Source organism: Podarcis cretensis (assembly GCF_951804945.1).
Source record: "Podarcis cretensis genome assembly, chromosome: 3".
NCBI lineage: Eukaryota > Metazoa > Chordata > Lepidosauria > Squamata > Lacertidae > Podarcis > Podarcis cretensis.
Window position 1 is genome coordinate 92,374,544 of NC_137172.1, and position 26,868 is coordinate 92,401,411.

Sequence of the window (26,868 nt, forward strand, 5' to 3'; positions counted from 1 at the left end):
ATGTTCATCTGGAATAGTAAACATACTTATGAATGGAAAAATAAAAAAGGTATACTTATGAATGGAAAAATAAAAAAAAGGTATTACCTGTGAATTTTCCTTTAAGATCCCTTACCTGGACAGATTTCCATCCCACCTGTCACTGGCATTTCTTGGATCATGGCAGTGTTTTCACGTTAATGAAATAGTTTTTTTCCTCAGCTCGTTATGATTCTCCTCAGCATTTTCATACTTGTTGTAGTATGTTGTGGTCAGCAGCTCAGCATGCTTGTTTGGAGTGGCAAATTTTATTCCAGGAGTGGCACTGAAGGAAGGGGTATCTCTTTCCTCATATGCCCTTTTAAAAATCATAATTACCCCCAACATGGGATGTATATACAATACTGGCTTAAAACACAGCTAGGTCATTCTTCAGGACACTGCAGGATAGATATGGATCATGGCTAACCTTGTGTGGACACCAGTTCCCAAACTAGGAGTAGGAGTGCACAGGGTGAAGAATAAATTGAGGTATGCGTTCCCAAGTGTGTGTGTTTGTGTGTGCCTGCATGCATGTGAATGCAGGTACCCCAAAAATTCAACTTTAGAAGGGTGAGTCTGATCACTAGAACTACCTCCTGAAATGACTATGCATGCGAAAGGACTAAGCACTCTTCACCCTGTGCAGCCAGAAATCTAGTAAAAATACATGCATACAGAAAACAATCAATCAGGAGATTGTGGCATCATGTGGAACTTGAGCCCTCATTGAGGTGGTAACTGAACTGTACCGCTTCCAACAGTAGTTGAGGGAGGGGACACATTATTTAATGCTTCACACAGAAACGCTCCCTGCACTTAGAAAACAAGCATGTTTATGGGATGGCTAGGCTACAAGCTTGAGATGCTAGGTGTTTATGAGGAGCATGTGATACCCCTCCTCCAATCTGTATCCTGAGGTGGGATAGCCCAAGCACAGGTTTCTCACCTCATTAAAAAAAATAGGCCTAAATCACCACAGAACTTTGCATTTTTCTCCCAGGGGTGTGTGCTCAGAACTTAAAGCTTCTGTGCATAATCGTGGGAATAAATAGAAGCTGGTGCTATGGCATTTCATTTGCCCTTTAGAAGGGGATGCTAGGCTTTCTGTGAAGTATGAAGGGGAAAGTTCAACCCAGCTCTTAACACTTATTCTTTTGTACCTCTGCACAGTGTGTAGTTTCATTTAAGCCCTGGAGAAAGTCCATGTGAGCCCAGCAAGTGCCTTTTACATCATACCCACACAGCCTGGCAAGTTTGGAAAAATAGGTTATATAGATCTGGATTCAAAACAGAGCCGTGGTTCCTAATACCAGCATGTCTGTTTTCAGCCTCTACCTGGAGTCTTTTTCTCCTAGTGGTTGGAAGCTTGAACAACCCATCTGTTGTACTGCTGCCCAGGGAGGGTGCCAGAAGGAAAATTCACAGGTATCCAATTTTCCAATTTCATCATGTAAATGATTAGTTAAGTTAACCGTTATGGATGAGCAAATGTAGGAATTACATGCACAATTTAAATGGCTAGTTTTGAAAAACACACATTGCCCTGAAATATGAATACGACAAGCCAAGTTTAATTTAACTGCAACAAGGGATATACTATATGGCTCAACTCTTATTTATTTTTACAGAACCAAGAGCTACATTTACTTTCTTAATCTATACACTGTATAAGACTTTTGTGTGTGAGTGGAATAGCTTGTTGGGCATATTAAGCCATGAATTAACTTTTAAGATTAGATTTGCCACATCCACGCTCCTCACCATAAGTAATTTTTAATGCAAATATTCCATTAGTAAGAAGTGGGCGAAGTGATGATCTTTAGGTTTGGTGTTTCCAGAAATATCTGTGAGCTATAGAGCTAAAACATCTAAACTACTGACCGAGTTTGGAAAAGGTTTTGCTGTTGAGGCTCTAATGTCTACAAGTCCTATCTAGATTAATTGACCTGATTTTCAGTGTGGTTTTCATTGGACCCCACAGTAAACCAAATAAATATATAACTTTTCTCCTAATAATCATTGGGAGGGGGAAACTGCTCAAAATACCATTGGCATGTTCAAAAGCCTGATGCGTGTAGGGCTTTTCTGTTATTTTCTATGGATTGTGTCCAATGACATCCTTTGTGCACCGACAGAAGGCTCTTTGATCCAGCAGAGGTTTCCAGCAGTGTAACAGGGAAGGAGGCAAGTTTGATTGATTCGTCCCTCCACCTGCATATGGTTCTGAAGGGTCCCTCAATAATCATGGAACTGATGAGGGAGGGGACATGTGTGGAAATGCAGAAGGAGTGAGAAAACTGCCTCCATTTCACTGATAGAAGCCTCTGCTCGATCAAAGATAGATGTTTCATGTACACACTGAAATTCTTCATTGCATATATATTACATGGAACTAGCAGAGCACAGCTAACAGACACAATACAGAAAAGATTTCCCTTAAGAGAAATGAAGAGTGTTTATGAATCACCGACGACAACTAAGATTGAAGTTCTCTGGTTTGTGGACCACAGCCTTTATTTCCAAAAGAAATGTCAGTGATGTCATCCACCCATTTTCAGCATTGCTGCTGCAACGCCAGGACAAACGCTTTACTGGCAGAAGCAAAGTCTAAATGTTTCTAAATGTTATCTCTTTATTTTCTAAACTAGGGACGCAGACCTGTTTCTGTTAGATACAAGACGGGCTCAAGCATTTGACGTTGGCTGGCTTGTGTTTGACATCACTGTGACCAGCAATCACTGGGTGATTAATCCACAGAATAATTTAGGATTGCAGCTCTGTGCAGAAATGATGGATGGTAAGCTACATTTACATAACTCATTCCAAAATAGATATTTTTCTTTCATTTTTTGGTGGTTTTCCTGTCGTTTACGCACTTGTGGGATGCTCTACATTTTAGAATGTGTGAAAGACTCTGTAAACATAATTCATGTGACTCCACGTGGGAATCTGACTGACATGTGTAACCACTTACTATACAGATCCTTTGCATCATGTATTACTGTGCCAAAGCAGCCCATTTCTGGTGATGACTGACAGTGGTGTTATGAAGCTGGTGTTATATGTAGCATAGATCCCAAGCCAGCAACTGATTTTGTTGGGTGGCCACTCTAAGGTGCTGGAGGGACAAGACCTATCCTTGAACTTCTACTCCTGCACAGCAGCCAGCTAGCAAGTTTCATTTCTATAATTAGGCCTCCTTCCACAGATCTCTTTGCTCTCTTTCTTGGGGCAGGGATGGGGAAGGCTGCAGCTATTAGAAGGCCAGGTTTTATACTGGGGCTTCCAGTTACTGACTCCCTTATGAACTATACTATATTTACCTGGGCAGAGTAGATATCTATGCTGCATAAGGTCCATGAATTATACAAATTTTATGGACTGTATGCCCTCTTGTCCTGTGATTTTATTACAATCCTCCATGTGAAGGTCCAATGGCCACATGACAAGGAAACCCTACTGGGCTTAACAGCAACTTTCTCTCTCTCGCTTCCTCTTGGTCCAGATCATGAGCAACTTGCAATGTGCAAGGAGGGAGGGCTGATTGGGAATAACGGAAATGCACACATAGCTCTTAATGGCCAATGTAAGCTGGACTGATTCTTCTAGTAATGGGGAAATACTGCATTTATTTTACTTACTGATGTAAGGTGTGCAAGCATTGTTTAAAATTTGCCTACAATTTGCCACCCTGGACTCCTTTGGGCGAAAGGGTGGAATAAAAATTAAATATATAATTAAAGAGGCAATGCGTTAGAAGGAATGACCTGACAACACCCTCGGCATTGGGGTTAGAGAGCCAGTGTGGTGTAGTGGTTAAGAGCGGTAGTCTCGTAATCTGGTGAACCGGGTTCGCTTCCCCGCTCCTCCATATGTAGCTGCTGGGTGACCTTGGGCTAGTCACACTTCTCTGAAGTCTGTCAGCCTCACTCACCTCACAGAGTGTTTGTTGTGGGGGAGGAAGGGAAAGGAGAATGTTAGCTGCTTTGAGACTCCTTAGGGTAGTGATAAAGCGGGATATCAAATCCAAACTCTTTTTCTCTTCTTCTTAGAGAGACAGAGTATCAGAGATTGTTACATTCTATATGTCTGGATGACAAAATTGGATAGAAAATGTGTATATTAGAAATGCAGAAAATGCTAATCAATTTTTGTGAAGACTTTTTTGTTTTTTAATTCATAAGCTGATGTGGAACCTTGGAAAACTGAACTTAAGGCTGTAAAAAATGGGAAATAGAGAGAAAACAAAACGACTGATTTTTCCATGCTGGTGGTAGTTTTGTCGTCTAACCCAGCAGTTCATTGGCACATAATATATTGGATAAAAGATATTACAGTAACCTTGGAGATGGTGAACAAAATGCAGTAGCTCTTTCACCAGTACAACCACAGCTTTTTAAACCCTGAACTCAACGGAACTCAGTTCCTCTCAGATGGGCACCATTGCCATTATAAGGGAGGCGTTCATAGTGAGCTCCAGCACCTCTTTTTTAAAAATAGAAAAATAGCACTGAGTACAACATTGCAAGTCATGGTGTTTTCACTAATGCAGGGAACACATGCAGAATGTCCTACTTTTGCTGCAATTCAGACATGCACTTGCATAAGTCTCCTGTCTGGGCAGTGGCTCTGATTTGTGCAGGATTATGGCAGTGCAACTGAATTCATGTAAACAGGGGTCCTTTGCCTATATAATCTAAGTATTAATTTAGGTTTGCCATTCGTCTGGAGTTTCCTGGACATAGGCAGGATTCGGCCGTCAGAAACGGTGTCCGGGCGCAAATCACTTAAATGTCAGAAGTGCAAAATTTTTAAATATCTCAAAAACTTCTCCTTGCCAAAAAGAAAGTTCACTTATTGAAATACGGCAACCCTAATTAATCAATTACAAAGAAAGGTAATGGCTCAAAGCCCAAATAAACTCCAATAGGCTAGCTAGGAATAAGGTCAGTATAATATGTTAGTATAGATACTAACAAAGGAGTCAAATGATTGCATTGCCAGAACACAAACTGAAAACTCTATTTTTGGTTTTGGTGCTACCATTGGAAATCCTGACGGTTCAAATTAAATTAATAGACATAAGAAAACCTCAGTAAAGAGGAAAAAAATGTACTGTTGACTTTGGTCCAATGCACACAGCAATTGGGCCTGGGCTTGCTGCTTAAAAACTTCTGAGCAGGTTAATTGTGCTTTATAACATGATCAGAAAAGATAATTAAAACTCACATATGGAAATCGCTTGATCCTGTTGTGGCCGGTGACCCCAGGCAACTGACAAGAAGCTGAACCAGACAGGCATTTTTGTGAGTCACCACAGATACAGTGGTCCTGTGAAAGGGCCTTTGGAAAAACAACAACAACATTCCATCAGTTTTACCTAATCTTTAAATGAAATTTCAAGCAATTGAAGTGTCCATTCATGCAAAAGGGAAACAGAAGCAGATTCCACTGAAATATATCTGATGTGGTGCTGGAGGGCTTTTGGTGCTAGTTTTTGTAGTCTTTTGAGCATAGAGAAATGTGGGTGACATGATCTAGTATGCAAATAGGCATGCACTCTGCTCTGAATGTAGGCTTTACCACACACCCAGATCACTGGTTAGCTTGTCTCATACCGTTGACAAAAGCCAGGGACTGCCTCTTCCAGTTGCAACATTGTCTGTGTAACCTAGATTTCAGCCCCATCACTTTTGCTGTGAGCTTTGGTCCTTAAGTCTTGTTGAATTAAAACAAATTCCTTATGGCTTTCCTTTGGGATTGTGGCTCTTAACTATAAATCCTTTGTTATACTAGGAGCAGGAAAGAAAAATATGTGGTATGAAATAACCATATATTGAGAACATCTATTCTATGGGAAAATGTCTGGTTGTTATAGTTCATGTTTCTCCCCCGATAATGCTGAGAAAAGTACAAAAGGCCACATGGCATTGGAATCCATTTTTAAAAAATGATATTTTGTATCATAAGCATCATTTCTGAATGAAATGTAGCTGATTTTCTGCTAAAACCACATTTTATATTGAATTGTAGGTCCAAAGAGCAACAAAACACATATGGAAGCTGTCAACATACAATTTAGTTTCCCCAGGGCTGCAGTAAGTTAAGAAAGGATCATGTTGTTGTTGTTTTAATTCTCCCTTCTAATGTCTGCCTATCTCTTTCCAATAATCCACTGGGTACCTTGAAGTTTACATTCTAGGCTTTTGGTGACTAAAAACATTTATGGTCTTAAAGGAGAGTTGATGACTCTTACACTGATACAAGACATGAGAGGCAAGTTACTGATTTCAGTGTAAAATGTATGTAGCTTCAGAAAACTTTTTTTTTTTTTGTGGGGACAGGAGAAATATCTTGCACTCCTTTCTCGTATACACAGAACATTCTTTAAGATTTTTGACATCCTGTGTATCAGCACCTGTGTTTTGATACATAAAATAGAACAAAAGAAACTGAAGTCTGCTTTTGTGGTTTACCTTTTTTTTTAGGTTGTAAGGAAACAACATGCTTCTGCTGAAAAGCAATATGTATTTTTATTATTATTTATTTAATTTGTATAGTGCCCTTCATCTAAAGATCACAGGGCGGTTCATAACATAAAAATACAAAATGAAAACACAAAATACATAATAAAACAAAAACAAACCAATTTTCCCTCTCCCACAAGCACATTTTAAAGTGCGTAGAATTTTAATCAGCCCATGGCTTTATTACAGAGAAACGTTTTTTGCCTGGTGCCTGAAGATATGTAATGAAGGTGTCAGGTGAGTCTCCCTGGGGAGAGCATTACACAAGTGGGGAGCCACACAGAAAAGGCCCACTCTGGTGTTGCCACTATCCAGACCTTTTGTGGAGAAGGCACATGAAGAAGGGCTTCAGCTGATGATCACAGGGTCCAGGTCGGTTCAATATGTAGGATGAAATTCATCGAAATATTATGTTTGTTTTTAAGTCTAGAGCTGTAAGGTTTATGAAGATGTGGATCAGTCCAGGGGTTCCCAAACTATGTTCCTTCATTCATGGCATGTCTGCAAAATGGAAATTAAAAACCATACAGGATTTAGCACCGTGCGTTACAGTTCCTGCAACAGGCATAAAAATCATTGAGTTGTCTGCCAAGATCCCTAGCAATTATCAAGTGGGAAAGAAAAGTTTAGGAACCATTGGATTAATCCATTCCAGTGTTAGCTAATGGGTTGGTTTTAATGGGTGAGGCTAAAGGCCAAAGTAGATGAGTCAATGGAGAACTGTGATTGGATCACCATCTCTTTGATTTCTTGTTAAAAGCCACTGTGGGACCACTGGGGCAGGTGGCTAGTCTTTCTCCTCTACCCATCATTTTTCTTGATGAAAATCACTTTTCCTTCCTGAAGGTGCTGTTTGATCTGTTAGGAAAATATCTGTAGGTGTTCCCTGCAGGGGCAAATAACAACTTTAAGAGGAGAATTTTTCACTAGGAAATTGGTGGGGGGACAGATATTCCTTCCCATTGCTTCCATAGCTGTATTTATTTTCTCAGTCTCGGTTCCAATCTCTCTCTCTCTCTCTCTCTCTCTCCAAACATTTAAAGTAACAGGAGATCTGATTACAGATTTCAATCATCTAATTTGGGAGGCATCTAATCTGAGAGTTTCACAGTGTAAGAACTGTCCCAAGGGAATGCTGTTGTTGTGAGTTTTCAGTTTTGTTTGTCCCCTCTCATTTGATGCTTATCACACAAAGTAATTGAAATGCTATACAGCACATTGTACATTCTGGCGTCTAGGCCTAGTTCTGTTTTATTTCTGGGTTTTCTATTTATGCAAGCCTGTTCCTGAATGCTATTATTTAATCTCTTGTTTGCAATAGTTTCTTAAATACCAGTGTGTTTCCCCCTGTGGAGTCTATTCACAGTAGCCCATCAAGTTTGCATTGTGTATTTCCCATTTATTATAAATAGCAAATTTTCTTTGCAGCCCTGCTGAATATACGTCTTATTCAGTGTATAAAAGAGATTGTAAACATTTTGGGACATGATTCAGATGCTGCTGGGCTCCACTGATGTATAGCACAGAACACAACTCTCAATTATGCAGTGTAACAAATGATTGAGGACATTTTTGGCTTGCTTTAATACACATCAGAAAGTGTTAGTGTGATCAATGGGAGCCTGGGCTGATACAGAATCACTTTAATACAGAAGATAACTGTCGTTTAGATATAAAAAGAGGTACATTTGTTTGAAAAATCACTGTCCTTTTCGTTCCTTTAATGAAGTCATTTATTAAGGATTCCTGTTTACTTTCCATGCTATCATCTTTTTGTGTTCATTACAAATGAGTCAAACTGGGATAAAAAGCAACACTCCTACACACCATTCAGAGCTGGAACTGTATTAAATTGGAATGGTGGGTCAAGTATTTCATGAGCACATTTTCTACAATGATTACAACATTTTTCTCTTTTTTAAATAATCTGTCAGGCCGCACTGAAAGAATGTGTAAAACATTCCCCTGAAATATTCATAAATCTTTCAAGAGGTTTGCCTTAAAGTGCTTTTCAGATATCATTTTCAGCATGTACAGATAAACCCCAAAGCAACTATGTCAAATTAATTCTACTAATTCTGACCTTAGCCATGAGATGGATTTTTATTTTTTAAAACCATTTGGCTACAGTTCAGTCTTAGGAATGTAGCTCTTTTGACTTTCATTTTTAATGCCAAACAAATGAATTTTAAAGATGGGTTCCCATTCACTATAAGCAGTGGGAAGGAGAAATGAGCCTTTCGTTTATGCACCCCTGACCCTGATCCCATGTAGGAAATAGTATGAGATGAGGTGTAAAGGCCCATATAACTTCCCCACCATGATCTACCCGCACCCTTTGTGGTGGACAGGTTGCATGGCACAGCTTACACATATACGTGCATCCCACCGTGGTGCCCATTTGCACTATACAGTGGTACCTTGGGTTAAGAACTTAATTTGTTCTGGAGGTCCGTTCTTAACCTGAAACTGTTCTTAACCTGATACCACTTTAGCTAATGGGGCCTCCTGCTGCTGCCGTGCTGCCAGAGCACGATTTCTGTTCTCATCCTGAAGTAAAGTTCTTAACCCGAGGTACTATTTCTGGGTTAGCAGAGTCTGTAACCTGAAGTGTCTGTAACCTGAGGTACCACTGTACATTTTTAAAAGTACTAAACCACTTTAAACAGTCATGGCTTCCCTCAAAGAATCTTGGGAGCTGTAGGTTGTTAAGGTTGCTACGGGTTCTTAGGAGGTCCCTATTCTCTTCACAGAGCTACGATTCCCAGAATTCCCAACCGAGAAGGGAGTTTGACTGTTAAACCATTCTGCGAACATGAGCTCTGTCAGGGGACCAGCGGTCTCCTAACAACTCTCTGCATGGTTTAGCAGTTAGGAGAATGGAAGTCCCAGTGGCAGCCACACATATTTCTAACTAGTTAATAGCCTGTGATATTTAACAAATGGGGTGGAAAGTGTTGGTGGGAGCTGGCTTCCTTCACCTCTTGGTCCTTCACTCTCACATTCCCAGCTTTCCCACTCAGCCCCTTTGTTCTCAACATCTCTCTCTCCTCCCCTGCTAAAGGTGAGATGGAGCAGCTGGTGATGCAATTTCTTTGTCCTCCAAAGCATATTTCAGGTGGAGGAAAAGATGAGGCAGTTTGGGACTGGGCAACAGGTTTCTGCCACACAGTAGAGGAGCTGGCTTGCAGAAGGCTGAGGAGTGGGAATCAATCTGTTTCTGCATTGAAGTGTGCATTTGAGTCCATAGTTGTGCAATTCTAAAACGTTTTTCTATCAAAAATTTTAAATACATTGGTACCTTGGTTTAAGAACAGCTTAGTTTATGAACAACTTGGATTAAGAACGCTGCATACCTGGAAGTAGGTGTTTTGGTTTGTGAACTTTGCCTTGGAATAAGAACATGTTTCACTTCCTGTTGAGTGTGTTCCATTTGTAAATTGAGTCCCCTCTGCTGTGGGAAAGAATGCCTTGGTTTAAGAACGGACTTCTGGAATGGATTAAATTCATAAACCAAGATACCACTGTATAATTGTTAAATTCTCTCTCTTAGTTGAGAACTGTGTTGGAACATTCAGAGGGCTGGACTATATGGCCCTTGGGGTCCCTTCCAACTCTACTAATCTATGATTCCATGTGTGTGAAAGATGCTGAATAACCAAGTTCCAACACATATGTGGATTCTGGACAGTGCAGATAAGACCAGCTTGCATTGGAATTCACCAGCAATCCAGTGTCCCTAGAGACACGTCTCAAATGTGTTCCCTCCTTCCTTCCCTCCTCCTGCAGCCAACATTTGGGTTGGGGTATGTGAAACATTTGAAATTGCATTGCTGCCTCTCCAAGGTTGGGTCCTGGGTCACCGACATATCCCTTTCCTCCTCCCCTGAATTGCTTGCCTTCCTCCTGTTTCTTATTACTCCATAACAAAGATTATATGAAAAGATTATTCTGGCATGATAATTATTTGTGCTAATGCATCAATGAAAATGGTTTCTTTGGGCAATGTCAGACTTACAAAGGCCTAAGCAGCATGTCAGTTTGAGCTCTTTTATAATCCCTGAAGAAAGATTTACAGATTGAGGTGGGGAGTTTTCCTTGCAAATTCCCGAAACGTATTTTCTTTACGCATCAATGGGCAAAATTAAATATAGTGTGTAACGAGACTAAATGAAAGAAATTGGGTTTGGAGTGGAATTAAATTAGTAGTGTCAGCTTGGCCTTTTTCCCCTTTTTTCTTTTGCTAGCCAAATGTTTTGAAAAGCTATAGCTACCTTCAAGTTGTAGAAAGTATTGGTGAAAAATGACAAGGAATTTCCTTCCATGCAAATGCACTTGTAATTTGCAATTCAAAAACCCCTTATAGCAGCTTATGGTTTTCTTTAGAATCAGATGGATAAAGTTCATTTTGCCTGTCAAGCCAACAGCTTAAAAAATAATTAGAGCCTTTCAGAGGTACAGTCAAACCTTGGTTGTCGAACGTAATCTGTTCCGGAAGACTGTTTGACAACCAAGGCGCAGCTTCCTATTGGTTGCAAGAGCTTCCTGCACTCAAGCAGAAGCCGTGTCAGACGTTCGGGAGCCGAAACGTTAAAAAACGGAGCTGTCCAAGAACCGAGGTTTGACTGTAGTGGGATTTGAGTGGAGAACAGTGGGAAGAAAAATTAACCTTCGGACTGGTGAAAGTTTTAAAATTTGGGAAGGCAGAGGAGCTTATTGGTAAAGATGAGGGTGGACAGCATCTTTCTTAAAACCACAGAGCACTTGCAGTTAGTGGCTAGCCAGGCCACCATGTTCCTTTCCCATTAGCCCTTCTCTTGGTTGCCACAACATCATGAAGTGGTGCTGTTCTAGATGCATTGTTTGTGAAGGAGAAGTTGGGCGTCCCCCTTCCGACCGCCTGAGAACGTCGCCAAAAATTGTGGTCTTGTTGGTGATGCTGCAAAACTGAGAGGGCATTCTTCACCCAGCAGTTAGAATAAATTTGTGCACCTATCAAGAGAAAATAAATAAATTCATACCCCATGTTTATAAATGGCCTTATTGGGACAAGTAAATAAGTTCTAACATATTTCACAACTGCATGACATTATCCCAGACCTTGCAGTGCAGGGGAAGAAGAAGAGGAGGAGGAGGAGTTTGGATTTGATATCCCGCTTTCTCACTACCCTAAGGAGTCTCAAAGCAGCTAACAATCTCCTTTCCCTTCCTCCCCCACAACAAACACTCTGTGAGGTGAGTGGGGCTGAGAGACTTCAGAGAAGTGTGACTAGCCCAAGGTCTCCCAGCAGCTGCATGTGGAGGAGTGGGGAAGCGAACCCGGTTCACCAGATTACGAGTCTACAGCTCTTAACCACTACACCACACTGGCTCTCTGGGACAGGCTGTGACATGCTGGGACAGGCGGGTGTCAGAACACTGCCTGGGGGAGCATGTCACTGCCTCTCCCCCTCTCCCCAGATATGTGTTGCTGTCCAGAACACATAGAGCATTTACTGCATCTCAGACCAGTGGTGTAGCATGGGGGGGGGCACAGTGATGATTGCCCTGGGCGTAAAATTGTTAGGGCTGCAAAACTTCAGCACCTTGTGCTGCCTCAATACAGCTGTGTGCTTCTGTCACTGGGCTCTGTTGAGAACGACTTCTCCATGTGAACCAGGAAGTGACCTCTCTAGACAACAGAATGACTCTTCTTTTCTTATATCTGTGCTGTGATCTCCTGGGTGATGTGAATATGTACTCCATCTGTTTCCCATCCATCCACTGCCACTGTGTGGCCCTGGTTGCTGGCAACCCATGCTATGCCACTGTCTCAGCCACAGCATTCCAGGCATCAGGGTGGGAAGGAGAAAGAGGAGAGCGGATCACTGTCAGAGCAGCAGCCAAAGAAGTAAGGAGGTGGGCATTTTTTTTTGAGCAAGTGGATGAGTGAGAATGAGTTCTCTGCATTAGCATCTAGACTGGAAAGAAACAAAATTAAGAGCTGTAATGCCTGCCTTGCATTTAAGGTAATCATTGCAAGTTGCTGTTTTTTATGCTTAGCCAAAGCAATATGAACTTTAGCAACGCGACCACAAGTTTTGGAAAGCTTATGCAATTCTGTAGTGGGTGACTAATTGCAGTATCCCTCTCCACAGTGGCCATGGCAACTCAGTGTAAAACCAGGTAATTGGGTCTACTGATTTCAGAGTGTGATGCACGCATGATTTAGCCATCAGTGCAGAAGCTAGTTAAATAAGGCAATCTTGTAGTCATTTACCTGAGAATGAACCCTATTGAACTCAGTGGGAATTTATTTTTGCCTAGACACACATAGACTTGTGCTCTAAAGTTTCTTGGGCATAACCTGTCATCTCCTGCCATTGTGACCAAACACAATTTTGGCATCTTTCAAACAGCTAGTAGTTTGGGGTGAGTTTCTTAAAAGAGATGATTTGATCAGGGTTGCTTTTGAAAGAAAGAATTTTCATTACCTGTGGAATTTCGCTACCAGAAACGCACATGGAGTCGTGTGCCAGAAACTCATCGACCCCCCCCCCCCCCGTACACAAGGCCCCTGTTTTCCACACTTCATATAGGCCTTCCAATGTGTGGGGAGGACTCTTCAGACATGGGAAAGGATGGATTGCAGCAATGACTCATCTGCTTTTTCGGACACTGTCTAGTGGAAATCTACAAACAAAACACATAGGGTTTTTTGTCAATTAGAATCCCAAAATGGTACTACATGTGATTCCTGTATGTGCTTCCCAGATCTAGGTTACATGCATTATTTTTATCTGAGCAAGCTGAATTTGATTAAAATTATTAGCAAGCATTCCATAATCAGATGACTTAAGCACACTGACTGATTTATACACACTGATGGCTACTTTAGACCCACCCAGGTGCCTCAGGCAAGCCCCATTCGGTTTAACATTTTCCCTTTGAATAGCAGGCTCATGATCACAAACCTCTGGTTCGAAAGAGGTTTGCTATGTGGCATGAGGGTCTGCTGCTCAGAAAACACAAGCCCCAAACTCCCTTGGGTGCATGGAACTAGTTGCATGGTTGTTTGGATCCTGGCCATAATAAATAAGCTGAGCCTTCAGTTATGAAACCACTAATTTTGTAGTAGTTTTGAGACCAATGGGGCAATTCTGAATTAAGTGCTTTGATGATTGTAACATGCTTTTTTCTCCAGAATTATCAACTTGTATAATGCTAAATTTACTTACGTGGAGCTATGTTGAATGGTAGTCATTGGGAGTTTACTGCTGAGCAAACCTTTTGAAATATAAATGATTATTTATTGGTTTTTTTATGTAGAAAAATAGAAGTGCTGAGCCATAATTCTATGGTGAGGGGTGGGGAAAACTGTTTCTCGCAGCTTACCTTGGCTGTTCAAAAGATCAAGTAAACAGCAGATAGAGAGTCACATAAATTGCCTCTGTGTTCAAAGGGTATTTGGGCTTAGACTAATTTTTAAGAGTATCTCTGTATATCTTTAGGACTTAAGTAAACCTTAGCTTGTGGCATCTTAATAGTCATCTCACTGCTGAAATCTAAAAAGAAACCAACAGGAAACTTAATCATATTAAACATTATTTTAAAGGGAGTTCACTTTGGTTTTGAAGGTTCAACCCCCCCCCCACTTTTGTTTCTCACACAAAAAACACTTTTGTAAATTTAGAAAACTTAGGTTGTGAGAAGCAAAAGTGTGTGTGTGTGTGGGGGGGGGGGGTTATCCTTCAAAACCAAAGTGAACTTCCTTTAAAATAATGTCTCACACATACCTTTATAGTATTCAGGACATATACATCTAATAGATTTCCTGAAATGTCTGCCAGTAAGATACCAATTTTTTATAGGTAAAATAAAATTATTGAAAGTCCTTGGAACAAAACAGAGAGCCTTGTCAGAAGGACTCCTAGAAAAAGGAAGGTAAATGTGGAACGCTGTGGTTTGGTCCAGGTTGTAATAATCTGTAAAAGGTTTTCCAGATCCGACTTGCTAAAGACTTTCACATTCAACAATGAATTGCACTATATTATTTCACAATCATTTAAATGAAATTAGAAATTGAACAAATACATATTTTCCTTTCCAGACTCTCCCCCTCCATGAAGCAGCAATTATTTCATATATATTTTTTCATAATATGTGGCCACTCCATTCCGCTCCCGAACTCCTTAACTTTCTCAGTTCTCCTTTTTTCACCTTTGCTGGTTTCTCTGTCACTGGAAACATCTTAAAGCAATTTAAAGTGCTACACCTGAATAAACATGTTGTAAAAGTGTTTATGTATTGAAGTGGGTCAGTTCAAGGTACGGTATTTGGCTGCGACTTCTAATTTCTCTTTTTTACTGCAAAAGGGCTGCCAGGAGGAGGAAGTCTGAGCTGAATTAATACATTTGTTACAGTGGAAGTAGAATGGAAACTGCCTTAACCACAAATCAAACTGCCTCTTTCATTTACGCCAATGATAGAAGTTTTTCTAAGAAATATAGACCCTGGCAGAGAGCCACTGTAAGTTTGCCTTTAAAAGGGAAGCCTATATGCTTATTTGTTTAAGGCTTACTCCTATGACTATTAGTAAGTTCTTTCTCAAGCGAGATTGAGTTTAATGGCATGATACATTTGCAAGGCAGATGCTTCTTTCTCAGAGGATTTTAACCATTTCCCATCTCCTACTTTGCTATAGATCAGAGGGACGTTGCTGCCAACCAGGCTAGCAATTCAGAATTTCTTTTACTATTTTAAGGAATTTTGTACGCTTTCCCCTTGTACAGCTGCATAGCTTCACATGACACTGTCTCGGTTTCTGGCGGAACGAAGGGTTCAGCATAATACGTGGAGACACAAAGGTGTTCGGGCTGCCAAAATAAATTCTGTTAAGAGCTGGGGGCTTATTTGTTCGAAATTCATATGGATGCAGCTTTAGTGACTAGCTCCCCCCTCTTTTTTTCATTTTCAACGCCTTCCTCCAACACTCCTCCACCCCCGGTTGCCCCGGAGGGTCAGAGTCTATAATCTAGTGTAGTGCTCAGTCCTGACTGAACAAATATTATAGAGAAATATGTACATCCCCCTGGGAGTAAAACTAGAGTCAATCATGTACATATTTCAACCTCTATTATATATTATTCCTTGAAAGACTGAAGCCTCAGCTGTACCTATACTTAAGGCTTTTGGTGAAATTTGAGTAATGCTTTGAAATTATTTATGACTCGAAGTATAAATATGTAGGATGCCTGCCTTTCTCTTTCGTATTGATTTGTGTCGAGTATACAGGATTCCCCATCTGCCATTCTTGTTTTTTAAAATTAAGAGGATAGTGGCTTCAAAAAAAAAAGTTGACTACTTTGCCATCACAATGTGGGATTCTAATACACACAATTTTCTCTTCTAGCACTACACTACATCATCAAAATAGATGAGGCTATTCTATGTACGTCTAGCATATCTGCCTTTCACATTACATTTCAGTGGATGGAGCCTGATGAAGTGGACAAGGGATGTTTGCAATGATGTGAATAACAACATCTTCCCTTCTCCCTCCTGGCTTATTAAAAGCTTGCTGAGGTGGTACAACCAGGTGCATCCAAGCTGTGGTCAATGTATGCTTGTGGGAGGGAGCGGTGATGCTACCACACCTGAGGAAAAAATAATCAAGCCTGGGCCCATTGGTTTGAGACAATGGTCCCTTTTGGGGGAAAGGTTGTGTCTCAACAGTTGCAAATACTTTGGGATGAAACTGATTGCCTTGACCTGTTCCAACTGAGGTTCAGGCCTGGTTATCGATAGGTCTTTGTCATCTTGGGTGACCTTTATTGGGAGAAGGACAGAGGGAATGCAAGCCCATTATTCTTACTTGATCTCTCAGTAGCTTTTGATACTATTGATCAGGGTATCCTCTTGAGCCAGCTCTGTGAGTTGGGCATTGGGATTACTGTTTTACAGTGATTCTGGTCCTCTCTGGGGTCAAATTCAGAAAAAAATATTGGGGAGTATTTCTGTGGGGTGCTGTGAGGTACTGCCGGGTACTATTTCATCCCTGATGCCATTTAACATCTCCATGAAGCCATCCAGGGTGGTTTCTGGGAGATTTGAGGTGAAGTGCCATCAGTACACTAATGATACACAACTCTGTTCCTCTGTAACATATATCAGGATAACATCTGTGTAAGTGCTGGACCAGTGCCTGGAATCAGTGGGGGGCTGGATCAGGGCCAACAAACTGACAGTGGTTGCTGGCAAGATGGAGGCACTGTGTGTAGGCAGCCTACTCTAGATAGCTGTTATGCAGTGCTACTTTGAATACAGCAGAATAATAATAATAATGTTCCAGAGTTATTCTAACATTGCTCCTTCACCAATTGGCTTAGCTTATCCTGTGTTTTGGTAAATATGCTTATGTTGATGTATTTTGCAGGTAGGAGTATCAACGTGAAATCTGCCGGCCTTATAGGACGGCATGGACCTCAGTCAAAACAGCCATTCATGGTTGCTTTCTTCAAAGCAAGCGAAGTCCTTTTTCGATCTGTCCGAGCTGCCAACAACAAAAAGAAAAATCAGAACCGCAACAAATCCAGCACTCCGCAAGATTCCTCAAGAATGCAGAGTGTTGGGGGTAAGACAAAGAATGCATAATATCTACAGAACATGTAGAGAACACACAGAACATGTAAATGACACACCCCAGAAAGAATGAGAAGCACAAAGGTCATGTTCACATGTCATGGTAAGCCATAAACTATGGTTTACCACAATTAGCAGATTGTTCCATCTTTCCTCCTCCTGGTTCGTGTTTGGAGGGAAAACCTACAATCCTGAACCTGGGTTTGTAGTTTGTTTTGCTCCAAACACAAGATCGCATGTAGCACGATTGGTAAATAGTTTACTAACCATGATTCATTGCAGTGAAACAACCGACATTCCCAGGTTTGCACGTAACAGTAAGCCAGAGTTGTGGCTTTACCCACCCAGTACAAGCCAGACGGAGACATATAGACCTCTCAGGCACAAGTGATTGTGCAGTCAAACCCATTACTTTAAACCAGGGGTGCATTGCTTTCCATAGAAGCCAGTGGGGTTTAATCACAGAAGTCAATAGAGTTTAACCAGCCTAAGTGTTACTCTTAGGTTTCTCTTCTCTCCCTCATACAATGCAATTAGTTTCCCCAACTTCCATGGTGTTGTTCTGTTACCGATATTGCAGTCATGTTTTTTAAATGAACAGAAGTAGCTCTTTCACTGAGTCAAATATTCATTCAAAAGCTGTATTTTAACAGTGTAAATTTCACCCTAAATACAGACTTCCATTGAGAAACAAAAGCCTAACTTGTTCTGTTTATTGATGTGGGACATGCTTAATAGTGCAATTCTATACATGTCTAGTCAGACATGCGGTACTTACTCATAGGTAAATGTGCACATGACTGCAGCCCAGATGTGTAATAACTTAATTAAACATGCAATAATCCTTGGTATATAGACAAACTCAATCCCATCTCAAATATTTGCTGCTCGCCAATGGATACATTTAGGAGTTTTTATATCCAATTTCCTTGTTCTCCCTTCAAAGTATTTTTCTACTAAACCTAATTCCAGTTCCTAAATTATTTGGGTATAAAGTTCATTCAGCCACAATATCCCATGATTTTGATTCCTAGCAGAATAAGCACATGGACCTTGAATCCCTAGTCAGTGAAATTGGATCTTTGGCACCAGATTCTGTATAGTAATGTCACCCTAGCCACTTACCATGCAATGTAATATTGCATCCCACATTTGTCTCTTCTAACATGCAGAAATGTAAGGAAGGAATATGGATTTAATTTAGGGACTTTTTTTTGCATTCTAAATAAGTGTGCGATCAAATTCTCCCCCGCCTTCCCCCTATGATAGGATATTGAATGCCTAGTTTCACATCAAGTGTGCTGAGGCTTTTTTTCATATCTGGGCAGCACTCATCTGTTATGAAAATGCTAAAAACAATTTTAACACTGTGGAGAAAGCTGAAATGATATTTACATATATTAGAGGGGTCTGGGGTTTGTTTGTTTTTTTGAATAAAAATTCACACAGAACTCATGGGGAGATGGGGACTTCCAAAAAGCTGGTGAGTACATTTTCCTGTTTCTGGTCTAACTCCCCCCCCCCCCCCAAAAAAAAGCGGCCAGCAAATACAGCACATTTTTCTCTCTCCCCATCCTCTGTGCAAGATTAATAGACAGGCCTATTCAGGAAAAACTCTTGAGCAGAAATCAAGGAAGGGAAGCCCCTCAAAGTAGACAGAATTACTCTTATAATGGTAGAAATGCTGTAATGATGAACATTAAGATGCCAAAACAGAATCAGTAACCAAGTAGATGTTAACATGGTTGGGCACAAAATATGCATTGCCATTCTTAGAAAATCAGTTCACGATGTAGTCTTTCCTTGATCTGTCTTCTTATTATAAAAAGTAAGCTAGAGACTTAAACACTCTTTTGACTATGAACATTCTGGAAAACTGAAATCAGTAGAAGTGGAAGGTATGTAACATTTTATACCCATTTCTCTTAATGGTCAAGGTTATTAACTCATTGTAAATACAGGGGAAATTACAGCAATATTAGCACTACAGGTATGGTGCAGGACGCACAGAACAGACTGGAACAGCCAGAAGGGTTTGATAATAATGTTTTCACTGTATTAAATGCCAATAGACTCAACTATATGAGTAGCCAGGGAGGCTTGTCAACAAAGATACATGATGTTGATGAAGAGCCTATAGTTCTTTCTATTGTATTGCCGTTTGCATCATGAAAACTGCCCTATGTCTGTGTGCCTTGATCACAATGAAACTTTTTGCAGGTTGATGAAAATCCATCATGCTGCTTGCTTTTTGGCAAGGGGATATAATTAGCTACTGTTTTTTAAAATAAAACAGGCATGCAATTACAATTATATTATTATCATATCATAGCTGGTTATGGCAGCAGTCAATGCCTTGCCAGACAGCAAGGTACTGCCCATCAGGTGGGGCCTCTGATTGGCCCATTTGAAGCTGGCATTCTGGCGGGAAGTCCTGCCAACTGGGGGAATTCCCAAATGGCTGGCAAACACGTGCAAGCTAATTGCTGGGATGGCAGAGAGTGAGGGGCCGCAACCGCCACCCACCTGAAAAGGGTGAATGCCCATAACTGACATACTTTAGTGGCAGGTTTATTTAGTTGCTATTATACTCCCACCCAATGATGCCTTTGCAACTGAGCCTCTTGCCTGCCCCGGGTTTTGAGGGGAAATGAGGCTGTAATCTTACATCTACTTACCTGGGAGGAAGCTCCATTGAACTCAGTGAGATGTACTTCTGAATAGACATGTATGGGAGTCTGCTGTTAATCTAATTCTTTTAAAGCTCCTCTGCTAATATTACGGTAGTCAGTAATAGCTGGAGTCAGCATGACATGCAATTGCCTGAAACACTTCATATATCAAAAGCAGGTTTCCTGCTATTTACTCATATCAAGATGTTTGTAATATCTAAGGAGGAAATAATGAATGCTTTGAACCATAGAGGTATTTATACGTTTTATTTCCTTTCTGCAGATTATAACACAAGTGAGCAGAAACAAGCCTGTAAAAAACATGAACTGTACGTGAGCTTCAGAGACCTAGGCTGGCAGGTAGGGGCAATGATCAATCCTATTTTAGACAGCAAAAAAGAATAATAATGGCAACTGGTGCTTAGGATTCAGGAGGAGGGATGTTAAACATGAATCTTTGCAACAAATCTTGAAATTCAGTCTATAACTCATTCCGTAGTAATTATGCTGGTTTTGGTGAGCTGCTAAAGGAAGGTATCTGATCAATTTTCAGGTAATCTAGTTATCCCAGATTAATAAATATTGTTTCATGGAAAATTGATATGCCAACAATTTAGAGACAGGAAAGTAGTGTTGGATCTCACTCTGTCAGCAGTGTCCCTTGTTTATCTCTAATAGTTTCAAAGCAAGGGTCAGTAGCTGCCAGTGGGGTTCTGTTGCTCTGCTAGCTTCCCAACACCAGTGTGGTATTGCTGGACCAAGCTGTCTGCTACCTTGCCCCCCCCTTTAAGGAACTGACAGCAATGGGCAGCTACAAGAGCAGAAGATCGCCAGTACAATGCTTTGCAGCAACGGTGGAATATTTGTAAAGTTCACACATATTAATCCACTGACATCTACCCAGGACCTGGAAGAGCCGGGATCATTACTGTATACCAGGGATGTCCAACAGGTTGATTGCAATCTACCGGTCAATTGCGGGTCATCCTTGGTCGATCACATGATCCTAATCGATCCCCCCCTGCAACAACTTTGGGTCTTCCTCTCCCCAAAAAGCTCAACAGCTTTGGTCATTACAATGGGTAGATCACTGCCATTTTTTTTTTGTGTGTGTGTGGGAGTAGATCGCATTCTCTTGGGAGTTGGATATCCCTGCTGTATACATTTCTGGGTGGAATTCAATATTCATTTTTGTTTGATTCCCCCCCCCCCTCATTTGGCACCTCAACTTCCTTAAAGTATCTCTCTTACCTGCAAACTACAGATCATTTTAGATTGGAAGTACTGAGTTTGTACTTTGTTTGTTTGTTGCCTAGGATTGGATTATAGCTCCAGAGGGTTACGCTGCCTTTTATTGTGATGGAGAATGCTCCTTTCCTCTCAATGCACACATGAATGCAACAAATCATGCCATAGTGCAGACTCTGGTACGTATGCCTCCCTAAATGTAATGAGTGCCATTCAGGAAAAGAGGTGGAATTATGTCTGAATTGAACCAATGGAATGTAAATACATTATCTCATAGATATCAGCTGCTTGCATCAGTCTTTCTCTGGAGACAATGGAAGTGTGTGCCTTCAGGGGTAAAGTCAAACTGTTGGAACTTGCAGTGCCTGCTGTGGCTGTAGATGCCAATCAAGTTCTGCTTATTACTTGTAACTGCAAGACTCCCTTCTCAGCCTCACTGATGCTGTCTAAAGGGAAAAAAAGCAAAACATTTGGCACTGGATACCAGCGGGGCTTTGCTTAAGTGTACTTAAGTGTAAGAATATTATTTGGGAGACAGCATCCTACACACACACACACACAGGTTTTCTGGGCTTGCCCTTTCTTTATGTCTTCCCCTGCTTCAGCAGTTTTCAATACAAAGGCAAGAAAATATCCAGAAACCTCTCTACTTAACATTATATTCCAAGCAGATTAATATTTAAAACAAAGCACATAATCATATTTCTGTAAGAAACCCCTGAAGCACTGTTATACAGTAACATTCCCATGATAATTTAAAATTTTGACTCGGTCATTCATTTTCAGGACCAAAAAACATGTACCTGCATTCCCCCCCCCCCAACTGCAGAGCTGATAACACTTTTAGTGGGGGGATCTATTTAGAACTAAAGAAAAGGGATCAAAGGGAAAAAGGTTACTCTCTTCCACAGCACCTTGTTCCAGCACAACCCAGCTTGATTTTAAACTTGCAAGAAAAAAGTGTCCCGAGATCTGATCATTAATATCTTGCCTCACCTGTTGTTTGTCCCTCCAGCTGTCATCTTCCAATTTATATGTACAGTGGTACCTCGGGTTAAGAACTTAATTCATTCCGGAGGTCCGTTCTTAACCTGAAGCACCACTTTAGCTAATGGGGCCTCCTGCTGCCCCAGCACCGCCGCTGCACGATTTCTGTTCTCATCCTGAAGCAAAGTTCTTAACCTGAGGTAATATTTCTGGGTTAGCGGAGTCTGTAACCTGAAGCGTATGTAACCCGAGGTACCACTGTACATGCAAAAGTCTGGCATGTTCTACTTCAAATTAGGAATGTTAGAATTCAGTGTAGGGTGCAGTTTGGGGAACTAATTGCTCATGCATACAACTTGTAATAAAGTCCTTTCCACTGTGATCACATTACTCCAATAAGGGTCAGCCTTTTGTTTTCGGCAATTAGTCCTTGGGATTCCTACATGGCAGACTGGCTTATTGTAGCCAGTGTTTTCTAACATACTTACTGCATGGGAGTTGGGCTCCAAGACTGTAGCAAACAGACACCTCTATGCTGACATTGTCAATAAGTATCTTTCCTCTATTAGGACACTTGCTGTGAAACAATCAAAAAAGGGTCTTGTGATGATAGGCATTTCCAATTTTAAAAATATTTAAAGACATTTACTGTTCATTTCCTTCTACCTAAGTGAAGGTTTCAACCAGGCTGTTCCCAATGAGGTTTGTAGCTTTCCAAGAAAAGTTTTATTAACCACATTTTGAAAAAAACAACAACCAGCAGCTTAACTTTCTCAGACACTACAGCTGAATCAGGCTACACATGGTTAATGCATGCCTTTGGGATGTATTTGGCTTATTTGAACTTGGAAATTCCTGAGTCAATTGTGTGTGTGTATACACACATACAAAAAAAAATTATGTGAAATGTGACGCATTAAAGTAATTTCTTTCTAACCTTAGATGTGAGCACCTAGTATGACGACTGCAGAATGTGCAAAATCTAGAAATATTATTTATTTAGGTTAGAAACAGAGGAATAATTTAAAGGCGAAGGGGTTACACTCAGGCATTACAAGCTGGGAAAATTCACATTCCTAAGTGCATTCATTAACTTTGGCAGTATTACTGCTGACCACTATTCTTATTAATCTGTTCCATCTTCAAATGAGAAAGAGGCAAGAAATGATAAAATGAGAATTGTGCTTCCCCTTGCCTCCCAAAGTGAGAAGCCCGTGATAGTTCCACAGTCCCTACAAAATTAAACTAGACACACACATTCCCAACAGTTTCATTTTATTTATTAAACAACCTTAGGAAATGCATGTGCATTTTATTTCTACTAAACACTGTGTGTGTGTGTGTGTGTGTGTGTGTGTGTGTGTGTGTGTGTGTGTGTTTAAAGGATTTATGATTGTTCGAAAAGATCTCTCCCTGGTAAAAGATCTCTTCGTGGTAACAGTTATATAAAAGCTGTTTCCCGATTGCCTGTTCTGTGTTCTCTGGCAAAGACTACAGACTTATATCACTGCTGGGCAGATGGCTATAACAGATTTTAACAGTCTTACCAAACAAACGAAACTTATTACTGCTGAAGTTTTTATCCTGGCTTTAATACTCTTTTGTCCTTCCTATTACAACTCCCTTCTCTACGGCCTCCTTGCTTCCCAACTCACCCAACATGTGCAGAATATTATTCCTAACTTGCTTTCAAGTACAAAAGACCCTGTATTTTCCCTCAGTCTCCAATGTTTCCACTACCTTTCCCATTCATTTCAGGAAGCTGTTCAGCATTGCCTTCCATATGGTTATCCAAGCCCATTTCATGGAATGGCCTCCTCTAGTCTCTTCCCTGCTCCTTCCAAAAAGCAATCACATAAGCTGTGGTTTCACCCCACCCTTGCCACCGCTACTGGAGCACCGTAACATACTTACATTGGCTGGAATCCTGAGTTTGCTCCTGCTGGCTGGCAGAACCTTTGAGTTGAGCTCCATTCACTGGTGCCCGCTGTGGCTGAAGGAGAAATCAGTGGAATTTAAGTACAACCATTGCCAACTTGTTGCATTAACTGCAATGGAATCTAAGTTCAACTAACTTAGTCTAGCCCTAACTCAAATCCAATGAAGTTGCTCCATTAGCATAAGGAGCTCCACTTGCACAGTGGGACTTCCAATCCCCTTTTCTCCACACCTAGCCCCAGAGCAGATTTGAGGCTGCATGGGGGACTCATGGGGAGAAGAGAGGGATGGGTTTTTCTGTAGTGCAAATCCATGACCAACTGGGAAACCTTTATGGGATACAATCCAATGTACCTACTGTATGTCAACGCAAGCAGAAAGTATGGATATAACTCTACAGTCGTACCTTGGATCTCAAATGCTTTGGCTCACGAACAAATCGGCTCCCAAACAATCGAATCCTGGAAGTGATTGTTCCAGTTTTCGAGTGTTTTTTTTTTTTTTAACCCAAACATCCGACGATGCTTCCGATTGGCTTCCTGCGGCCAATCGGAAGCTGCTCTTTGGTTTCCAAATGTTTTGGAAGTGAGACGGACTTCCGGAATGGATTCCATTCGACTTTCAAGGTACGACTGTGCAAGTAAAGCTGTAGTTTGACTACGGCTGGATCTAGACACATCAAAAAAACTGTTCAGTTAAATGCATTGTAAACTTCATACGGGGAAATCCCACTGGTGAAAAAGGGACTCCACAGCGCCATCTGGTGTCACAGTGTTATAACCCATATAATGCACTTTATCTTTATGAATGTAGCTGAGTCCTACTTGTCTCTCTGTCTTTTCCAGGTCCATTTGATGTTCCCAGATCATGTCCCTAAGCCTTGCTGTGCCCCAACGAAACTGAATGCAATCTCTGTGCTCTATTTTGATGACAGTTCAAATGTTATTTTGAAAAAGTACAGAAACATGGTAGTGCGATCATGTGGTTGCCACTAGAATCGGTTTGTAAAAAAGAAGATTCTCAATAATATCTTTTTTCCTTAATGATAGTAAAGGTGATAGAATGCCTTTTGTAAGGAAACGAGGACCTTAAACAACTTATTCCAGTTTATGCCATTTTTCATTCATGTACAGTATTATGTACATAGTAGCATTAATTTATTTAAAGGTATATAGTTTCTTTTGTATGAATGATATTGCAAACGCTTTATTATATTAGTATGTACTAGAATATTGAAGGCAGATTTTCAGCTAATCATGCTGAGACTTATTTCATTTTTTTAAAAAAAGCCTTTGTATAGTTCTCTCTCTTTAACTCAGAAACCCCAGAACTCCCGTGACTGTTTTATATTGTTAAAGGAAATTGAATACATTTGGCTACATTGTGCCAATGAAAACTCTGGCGGGCTATTTATTTAGAAAAGGCACTGAGGAAAGGCTGAAAGAGAGAGAGAGAGAAAATGCTTAGCTAAAAACAATTCTCCTTTTAGAAGTTCTACTCCATTAGATAAAGAAAAACGCTGAACCGTGTTTAAATAAATAAATGGCAGTTTAAATGCAGGGGCTGAAAAATTGCATATAATTGTCAAAGCTATTTTCTTTAGCAGAAGGAGTGTAACCATAGGAGCTATGTTACCTCTATTTGCTTGTGGGGTTGCAAATTTTTCTGAAGTCATTAAGCTTTTGGGGGTTGCTTTTTGCCTGGGTCCATAGCTTTTGAAGTTAGAGGAGCAGGGCAGGGTGGAATGTAGAAGAACAACCTTCTTACCTCAAGTAAATGCTATTGGTCTATTAAACTATAACACTACTGCGATGGATTTGTTTGTGTTTATCGACCAAAACAAAACACATGAGCCAGTGAGTGAGTTAATGAAATGGAGAATAAGCAGAGAATAACCCCCCCCCCCGCCCCAAATGCCCTCAAACCAGTCCTCAAAGAGCATTATTTAAGTTAAGAAGAATGCTCATTTACTTATTTCTTGGATTACCTAATCTCACCTTCAAGCATTATTTAATAGGATTTGTGTCTGTGATGGGGAAGTGAGGGTGCACACTGTTGCAGAAAAATGCGGTCAGCTGTATGGCGTTTCAGAAAAATTACTTTATCTCACTTACAAATAACATTTATTCCTGTTTTTAAAATATCTTTCAAAAAATCTGTTGAAATACTAAACAATTACGTCTGTTAAGAGTTCTTTTTGACAACCCCCCCTCCCATTCCAGCTGCTTTTAACTATGTTTTAAATTTACCACAAAGCCTTACTTAGTTAAACTGCAGTTCATGTACTGTAATGCATTTTAATATAGGTATCTTTTATGACTTGCTGTTTTGAAGAGAAATCATGAAGGTTAAAATTAATCTGAGAAGCATTTAAAAAGGAAATGGATTTGCCTGTGATTTAGATAGATTAAAGGTTGTGGTTATTTGGAACTGAATTTATTTTAAATAAAGTTTGAAAAGTGTATTTTGGGTACATTAAGTAATATATTTTTGAATAAAGGTGTACCATTTTGAGTGTATGAAATTGAAGATTATATTATTCTTTGAAATGTTCTGTTGAAATACAAGTCTATATTTTAAGATCTAATAAATCTGAAACCTTTGTTTGCTCTGCCATGACTTTTTTCTTTCTTGGCTATATTATATGGAAAACTTGCTGAACAGGAATAACCCATTATTATCCAGAGTTGGCTCCTTTTGGCCAGCAAAGGAGCTTCCATTCATGGAAGGAGAGTTCCACTTACGGAATGCATCCTTCTGAGTGTAGAACAGAATTTTTGGATTGACTCCATAGTTACTTAAGTTTTCAAACGGAGTACATCTGCTCAGGAAGAATATAAACAACACATTGACAG

At 40.4% G+C, this 26,868-nt stretch overlaps 1 protein-coding gene across 2 annotated transcripts in view; it reads left to right on the plus strand.

Annotated features, from left to right (window-relative positions):
• The window catches only part of BMP5 (bone morphogenetic protein 5), a 59,087-nt gene extending 32,471 nt beyond the window's left edge, over positions 1-26,616 (plus strand). For both annotated transcript variants that reach the window (XM_079970524.1, XM_079970523.1), the window contains 5 exons: positions 2,670-2,818; positions 16,963-17,160; positions 20,124-20,200; positions 21,157-21,267; positions 24,859-26,616. In XM_079970524.1, coding sequence (XP_079826650.1) covers positions 2,670-2,818; positions 16,963-17,160; positions 20,124-20,200; positions 21,157-21,267; positions 24,859-25,008 — 685 coding nt within the window. In that variant the 3' untranslated portion in view covers positions 25,009-26,616. The remainder of the gene's footprint in view (positions 1-2,669; positions 2,819-16,962; positions 17,161-20,123; positions 20,201-21,156; positions 21,268-24,858) is intronic.
• The last annotated feature ends 252 nt before the right edge of the window (positions 26,617-26,868 follow it).